Genomic DNA, 8663 nt, shown 5'->3' on the forward strand with positions numbered 1-8663 from the left:
CACATGCTTTGGTGGCTCCTGCTGGGTCAGCTACTTTATGAACCTGACAATTTTGTCAGAGAAAAGCATAAAGACTGTATTCTCTGGAATTTATCAAAAAATTCCTTTCTCTCTTATTTTTTGACTTGCATTCCTATAATGCACATGCCCATGAGACAGAAGTCCATAGAGAGAGAGAGAAAGAGAAAGAGAGAGTGCAAGATGCTACCTATCCAAACAGTCTACCTGAATTTAACAAGAAGCTAATGTGTGAAGTCAACTTAAATAAACATGATGTGCTTCCTCTTTGCAAGGCACAATTCCTCCTTTCAGGAGGGTGCTTGTAATTTACTGTGGCAGCTGTGATGAGAACCTAAACTCTTAGGAAAGAGAGAATTCATGATGACCTTATAACAAAAGTAAAACACTATTTCAAGGGAAGATGAAGTAATTTCAGGCAGGAAGATCGGAAATATACCAAGAATGAGGGGGTGTTGGGTGAGTCAGGAATGTGACGAGTGTGGTAAAAGTAGGGAAGGAAGTTAGCATCTGAGGTGCTTTGAAGTCTAAGTGGTTAGTAGTAACAGAAGAGGCATTCACTTATAGGCGACAAAATGTGAAAGGCATAAAGATGGGAGAATGAAAGACACATCCAAGAATCATAAGTTGGCTGGATCCCGGTTGACACATGGAGAAATGGGAGCTACGTAAATGGAAAATTGGGACAAAGCATGGCAAACCTTAGACACAAAATCATTCATGAATGGGAAGAAATGAATGAAATAAACTACTGTGAGCAGCCCTTGGGCTGACTGCTGGGAAGAAGCCTGGAAGAGACCCGGTTCCTGCCCTCAAGCAATTAACTATTGTTGTTGTGTCATACTTGTGTTTGTACCTAAGTTCTACAAATCAAGTGTGAATGAGATTTATTAGGATCATTAGGAACTCAGAGACAGGAGCATCCAGATTGCCTGGGACATTCAGAAAGGACCAAAAAGAAAGGACGGCACCAAGAAGGCATCAAATGAGATGTCTGGGCAGAGCATCCCAGGCGAAGGAAACTGTACACTCAGAGGCACAGAGATGAGAGCGAACAGGGCATATTTATTTCTTTATTCACTCATACTACAATTTTTTATTGAGTGCTTTCTACGTACTAGCCAAATATTAGCCATGCCACGGGAACTACTGATCTTTTAATACAGAGCATGTGTCCCTTTTACACTGTTCGCTTCATGAGAGCAAGAAGTATGTCTGCCTTATTCATTGTGGTGTCTGCTACTTAATACTTGTTAAATAAATACACATGGAAGCATAGTAATGGATGTCCATAGAAAAGCAGGTAACTACAAAATGATAAAGAAGTTCATGAGAGAGATGTACAAGAATTATTAATATATTAAGTTAATTAAAACTAGAAGTATGGACAAAATCATTCAAAATTCTCTGGAGATATCTATCTATCTATCTATCTATCTATTTATAAGAGTAGAAGGTAAAGAATGGAATACATGGGAATTGAAACTTTCTGCACAAAAGTAGAAAGCATTCATTAAAAAAAGTGTGTGTCTACCATGCCAGAGGCAAGTTTTATTGATTTGTACCCCATCTATGCTCTGACTGATAACACTGAACCACTTGTGTTTGGAGAATTTTTAAGTTTCTCCTTCTATAAACCACAGGGCTCCCACCGCCCTCACACGTTTGGTTCTACAAGTCAACATCCACAGTCTCTGGCATTGGTATTTCTAATTTACCTTTCTTTAGTCACTGAGTCTTAGCTTTATCTAGGTTTGAATTCAACTCATTCCTTGGGACTCCTAGAAACCAATCTTAATGCTCCTTCCTCATGGAAAATAATCATAGTCTCAAACACCAGCACCACAAACAAGACAGCCTTATTATTCCCTTTCATGGGCGCATCATGACACTGGGAAGGAGCAGCCACATAGGTAGCAAGTCAATCACATCAGAACATTATCACCAAAGCTTTAGGGAGGAGAGAAGCTTCAAGGAGGGAGAAATTTCTTCTACCAAATGCAGCACAGCAGTTCAGATAAGACCTGAAAAGTGCTGCAAAATTCTAGGGATAAAACCAAGTTCGTACCCTCTAGACTTGCAGCCTTGTAAGGGACACCACTCTCCACAGAGAAATACATAGAGTTCCCCTCACATGCCTACCTAGTGGTGCATGGTGGGTCCCCAGCACATATTTGTAAAATAAATAAATGTAAATGCACGTCCCATGCATTCTCTCACTTCTGGTTTTTGACTTGAATTTGACAGCTAGAAGGTCACTGATGGCCTAAATCAGAAAAGTTCCCTGTAGTAATAGAGGCAGAAGTCTAAGAACAGGAACCAAGGCCTGAATGAGAGGTGAGGAAGTAAAGTAAATGAGCAAAGACAACTGACACTATTGTGGAAAGATCATGTTTTTAAGAGAGACCAAATTGACTTTCCTGGTGGCACTTACTCGACAATTAAAATTAGAATGCCATATGATTATACAGTGAGGGAAGATACTCCACATTCTTTACTCCCCAAAAGGACATAAAAGATAAGTAGTCAGTTTGCTAGCACTCAGTAGTCTGGAAATTCTCAAGGACAAGGACCAGATTCCATTTATTATTGCATTTCCTGCAGTTCTTAGCTTAAAGCTCGGTAAGTAATAACTGTTGAATTAATTGATGCATAAAGAAACACATAAAGAATGTTTTGGCTAATTCTGCGTACACAGAGGGTAGCCAATGGGAGAGGAGTACGTAATAGTACAATAACAGTAAAAGATGAAAATTGGAGAAAACGTATCACTTGGCCACATGTCATACTTGACAGCCCCTGTGAAGATATATAAATTGTTGGTGCTACATGAAAAAATGCTCAATATCACTAATTATCAGGAAATGCAAATCAAAACTACAATGAGGTATCACCTCACACCAGTCAGAATGGCCATCATTCAAATGCCCACAAATGACAAATGCTGGAGAGGCTGTGGAGAGAAGGGAACCCTCCTACACTGCTGGTGGGAATGCAATTTGGTGCAGCCACTGTGGAAAACAGTATGGAGATTCCTCAAAAGACTAGGAATAGACTTATCGTATTACCCAGGAATCCCACTCTTAGGCATACATCCAGAAGGAACCCTACTTCAAAATGACACCTGCACCCCAATGTTCATAGCAGCACTATTTACAATAGCGAAGACATGGAAACAGCCTAAATGTCCATTGACAGATGACTGGAGAAAGAAGAGGTGGTGTATTTACACGATGGAATACTATTCAGCCATAATAAATAACAACATAATGCCATTTGCAGCAACATGGATGTCCCTGGAGAATGTCATTCTAAGTGAAGTAAACCAGAAAGAGAAAGAAAAATACCATATGAGATCACTCATATGTGGAAAAAAAAAAGAACATAAATGCAAAACAAAAACAGACTCATAGACATAGAATACAAACTTGTGGTTGCCAAGGGGGAGGGGAGCAGGAAGGGACAGACAGATTTCAAAATTTGTAGATACTGACAGGCATATGCAGAACAGATAAACAAGATTATACTGTAAAGCACAGGGAAATATATACAAGATCTTGTGGTAGCTCACAGCAAAAAAAAAATGCGACAATGAATATATGTATGTTCATGTATAACTGAAAAATTGTGCTCTACACTGGAAATTGACACAACATTGTAAACTGACTATAACTCAATAAAAAAAATTGTTGGTGCTAAATGACTGACTATATGAGCAAATAAAGGAATTAAGCCTTAGACAGGAACATGTGCAGCATATGTACAATCTTCTGAATTATTGGGCTGTTTTAATGGTCAAAGAATCTCACTAGTTGTTGGTATGTTTGTTTAGTCTACATGTGTTTATCAGCATGTGGCTTACAACCATTTGCCCTGCATTTTGGGGTAAATTTAGCAGAACTGACTCTAAGCCATCCTTGAAGATAAGACACAAAAACTCACCCAAAAGGAGAGGAAGCAGGTCACTTTTCCTACCTTACAGTCCCTCACCAGAAGGAAACTGATTGCCCAAAAGCACCATCTCTCTACTTCTTATTTTCATTATTCAAAAGAGAGTGGGGAACATGGTGCCATCCCCTTGTCACCATTCAGCAGACATGATCAATAACCACAGTAATTATGCTGTGGTGGCGGAATGGATTCCCATGATTCCTTAACTTGGGTGGAGAGCAGTGCATGCATCGTGTAATTTGCTTTGTAGGTTGTGAAAGTGATTGACACTGTGGGTTACATCATGTCATTTTCCCTTTTTTGTGTGTAAACATGCATAATTCTCCACCTTTTTGTTTGCTAGCTTATGGTGTGGGGCATTTTCACTCACTTGGAATTCTCTTTTCTAAGCTCCTCCCTCCTCCCCAAAAAATGGCAGCTCATGTCTCCCCACAGCTACATCACCATTTTTTGCCTTTCAGAAGAGAATGCACTGAAATCAATATCAAGAGAAAGGGATTCACCTTACTTTTTTTTTTTTGAAGATGGCAAAATCTGTCATATGGACTATGTAGCCTAATATATACATACTTCTTCTACACTGTCCTTTATGGTCACCATAGCAGCCAAAGCTCTACCCTGGGACCAGACACATGCAACAGTAACCCTGTAGAGCATCAAAATCATTTGTGGAGTAGAAAAGCATTTTTTTGCCATGCAAATACCCATTTTATGTTCTAAAGTATCATTAAAGTTTTAGGTTGATGTAGCAGAAGGTCAGGAAATACATTCTCAGATGAAGTGAATTATGATTATTTGGTAACTGGCCCAGCTTGGCTTAGCTGGAGCAGGGCTCACGGTCGATGCTAATACACATCAGAGCTGTGGGACCCCTCTTACCGATGGGCCCTCTGCCTCTTGTTCCAACCGTGGTGCAAAATACACACATTTAGGCATTTGTACCTACCATGGGCTACTTTCTCAGAAGAGTCAGGGTGACTTTTACTGTTCCCTGAAATGCCTGACGGAACTACCCAGTTACGGCTGTCCCCAGAGATACAGAAATTCTAGGAAATAACTATTTTCAGAACAGGGTTAGTTATTCCATCAGTAGCCTGAGAAGGGCAGGCTAACTGATTATTAAAGGAGAGTCTTCCAGAGGAATAAGCACAGAATTCCAAGCTGGGACACTGAGCCACTTTTTAAATTTTAGAGTGCTAGGAAAAAAGAAAAAATTTAACAGAAATGAACGTATGTAGGGATAATTTTGTAAGTATAAAACAGAAAGAACACCTGTTTGTATCCAAAGTAATTTCCTTTGAACTCTTGGGGATTTTAAAAACAAAGCTTACTTGAAGGAAATTATAGCACATAATTTTATTTTCCTTTTATTATACATAATATATATTTATATTATATATGCTTACATTTATGTTATATATATTAATTTAAAAATCTATTTTGTGTTTCCTTTTTTATGACTTAGTATATAGTTTCAGGAAAATGAGGTATTATTTTCCCACAAATTTGTACCTGTTCCCATTTTTACACAAAATTTAAATTCTTGCTTCCAGTAGTTAGAGCTGGTCACCAGGCAAACGATGGCAAAGGGGGAGAAAACAAGACAGAAGTATTAAGAGGGAACTTTGGTTTTCTGAGCGTGGGTAGTCATGAGCTCTGCTTGTCATTCAAGGTGAGCAAAAGTTGTCCTACCTTAGATGAAGCAGGGTGCCAAGCACAGGATTGCATTCTTTGTCCCATATTACGGGACCATTGCTTATTTTTATGATAACGTATGTAGAATGCTCCATTACCAATTCCAGGGCTTTTCATTATTTTAGTTCAACCCACTTTCTGGTTTGAAAGTCGATGGTTCCAGACCCTTCCATGTTTCTGAGGGTCAAGGATCCCTTTGTGTTTCTTTGATTTTTACTGTTTTCAGTAAGAAAGAGCCTTAGTGAGTTTCCATGTTTTGCCTTGGTGAACTTTTCCTCTTACCTCCCATTTGCCCTCTCCAATCCAACTTCTTTTAAAAATAAATGTGCTGTCAGAAACTATAGCTTTGCACCACCAGGGCCTCACTGCATTCAAGAGGCAGTGACTGATTGCTACACTCTAATCCCAATTTAGGGCAACTCATTTCACAATTTTATGATTTGGTGATAGTATCTCATGAATAACAATGAAAGAATAACCTATCACTGCAGACTCCCTTCCAAAGTGGTGATATGTAAATGCGAAGATAATTGCCATTTGAATATAAGGCTTTTTTTTTTTTAACACAATCAGTTGAAAATAAAAACTAGTCAAAACATATGCATTCTACTGCTGGCATTTTAAAAAGTTTGCTTCAGTTTTGTGGATGCAAATAGGATTTGACCCAAGCATACTATACTTAGAGAGTTTCATTGATGTAGAGAGGAAAGTGAAAGTAACGGGATTCCTACTTAAACACTGACAATATGTATTAGATGTAAGAAGATATCTAATAAAGGGCATCGGTACATATGCAGTTAGAGATTCAAGGATCAATTGTGCTTTTAATTACTCAGCACATCAGCAACCTGATCTCAATTATCCAAACCATGTAGGCGAGTCTTAATGCTTATGGCAAAAACGATCTGGGTAGTTGGGATAATTACAAATCACAAATAATCCCAAGCCCTTATGGCAACAATTCATTAACGTCTTCTCCTTTAGAGAAATGGTTTTGTAAGTGCTACAAATCATGACTAAACTGTCTGGCTTATGTCTCCTCTCCTTTGATTATCCCACTGCAATCTCTGGGGAAGGCCAGGCAAAGCAGTGAGCAAGCCCAGCATCAGGAAAGAAGAAAGGGACAGAGCCTCAAGGAGAAGCCACAGCTCTGCCAGCAGACTCAGTCTATAGCACAAGGCTACCGGTGATGAACCTGTGCTGGAGAAGAGCTGGATGTGGGATTTGCATCATTCTGTTTCAAACAGCAGTGAGCAGTTAACTTACGTGAGAGGGTGTGTGCTGAGCCCCAAATGTGGCTATGCCCCAAACTGTGACTATGAATAATTTCCAGTTTGGTAACCATGTTGAGGGACCATGTTTTAGACATTCTGTGAGGGACCATGTTTTAGACATTCTGTTTTCCTTATTTTCTGTCCTCTGTCCAGGGCTGGGCAGAGTAGCTTCAGTAATACTGAGGTGGGAAGCCCCATAAAAAAGACCGGCTGGACCCCCACATAGGGCCACTACTCTTCTGCCAACACCATCAGGTTTCCTGGCCCAGAGGCTCTATCTCACTTTTTGCCTCTCAGACAGCTTACTTCTAGGAAAGGGGAACTTATCCCTAAAATTCTATTGGTTCCCTGAGCTCACTCCTGATTGGTTATTTCCTTCACTCCTGATTGGTCCATTTCCCTAACTTCTGATTGGTCCATTTGTAGTACTTCATTTGCATGTAGCTCACTCCTGATTGGTTATTTCTCTCAGTCCTGATTGGTTATTTCTCTCCCTCCTGATTGGTCCATTTCTACAAAGCTTTTTCCTAATTAGTCAACTTTTGTTACATCTTATTTGCATATGATGTTGCAAAGTGTAAACTGGCAGCCTATAAAAGCCTGTGTAAACCTACAGGCAGGGTCCAGAGCATGGAACACTAACTCCTCTGGGCCCGTTGGTGTAATAAGCCTGAGTTCTCCAACCCTCCAAGTGCTGCTTGATCTCTCGCCTGGATCCAGGTTGCTGTCACAACTGTGCTGTAACACTGAGCTTCAACAGATTTTTCTGCAACAATATGAATCTTTGTTATGCTTAAACAAGGGAAAACTGCAATGTTCTTTTACTTTACCTTTCTCCTCATTGCTGTTTGTCACCAGTATACCTAATGCCCTGCCAGTCACAACCTGGGCTGAGCTATAATCCATTACAGGCCAGTTTTCTAACTTCAGAGTCACTTACAAACTTTAGATTCACTGCATTTCTTGATTACTCACCCCTTTTATGTTCAAAATTTCATTTTACAAAATCCAGATAAAATATCTTGCTGGTCCTGTCTTCATGCTCTCCATTCAATAAGTCTTCTAGATTCAAAGCAGGCTTCATTATCATCTCCCTCTCCTCTCTTTCTCTCGCTCAACAGTCTGTCAAAGTCTATGTTGTTTATGCACTTGGCAGTAATTTTCATCAGAATGTTACAAATACATTTCCCATAGTGGAGAAATGAAATCATGCTTAGGGATGCCAAAGGAGCACACTGACTCATAGACAATGGACCAGGAGGGGCTTTCCTCTCTGAGAGTCAGTCTCTACGTCCAAGCATGAAGCTGGTAGGAGAGGCCAGGGTAGAGAGCACACAGGGAATAGCGAGAGAGGAAGCGGTATAGACCCAACTACTGAAATAACCAGCTGAGTCAATCTGGGCCATCAATATGTAACAAATACAGCGACTCATTGTTGATTCATTGTGAAATCTTACCAAAAAAAAAAAAAAAACTTACCTTCCTTCCCTTCTTCCTTCTCTCCTTCTTCCTTTTATTCCTTCCTTCCCTCCTTTCTTTTACAAGTACTTCTTAAACACTATTCCAATAAAATAGTAGGTAAGAGAGGCTCAGACCCTGACCTGAAGCTTTCAGTCCAATTGGAAAGTCACACAATTACAAAAGTCAAAACAAGGAAAACAAAGTAAAATTGGTACATCCAGAAATCAGCTGTAACTAATTTAGTCTAGGGTCTGGGTGGTCCAA

The 8663-nt window shown here is 39.7% G+C and overlaps 1 protein-coding gene across 1 annotated transcript in view; it reads left to right on the forward strand.

Annotated features, from left to right (window-relative positions):
• The window catches only part of NRXN3 (neurexin 3), a 1622069-nt gene extending 1615263 nt beyond the window's left edge, over positions 1–6806 (forward strand). The window contains exon 21 of the mRNA XM_072963522.1: positions 6741–6806. Coding sequence (XP_072819623.1) covers positions 6741–6757 — 17 coding nt within the window. The 3' untranslated portion in view covers positions 6758–6806. The remainder of the gene's footprint in view (positions 1–6740) is intronic.
• Positions 6807–8663: the final 1857 nt, after the last annotated feature.

The sequence above is a fragment of the Vicugna pacos genome, chromosome 6, assembly GCF_048564905.1.
Source record: "Vicugna pacos chromosome 6, VicPac4, whole genome shotgun sequence".
Lineage (NCBI taxonomy): Eukaryota > Metazoa > Chordata > Mammalia > Artiodactyla > Camelidae > Vicugna > Vicugna pacos.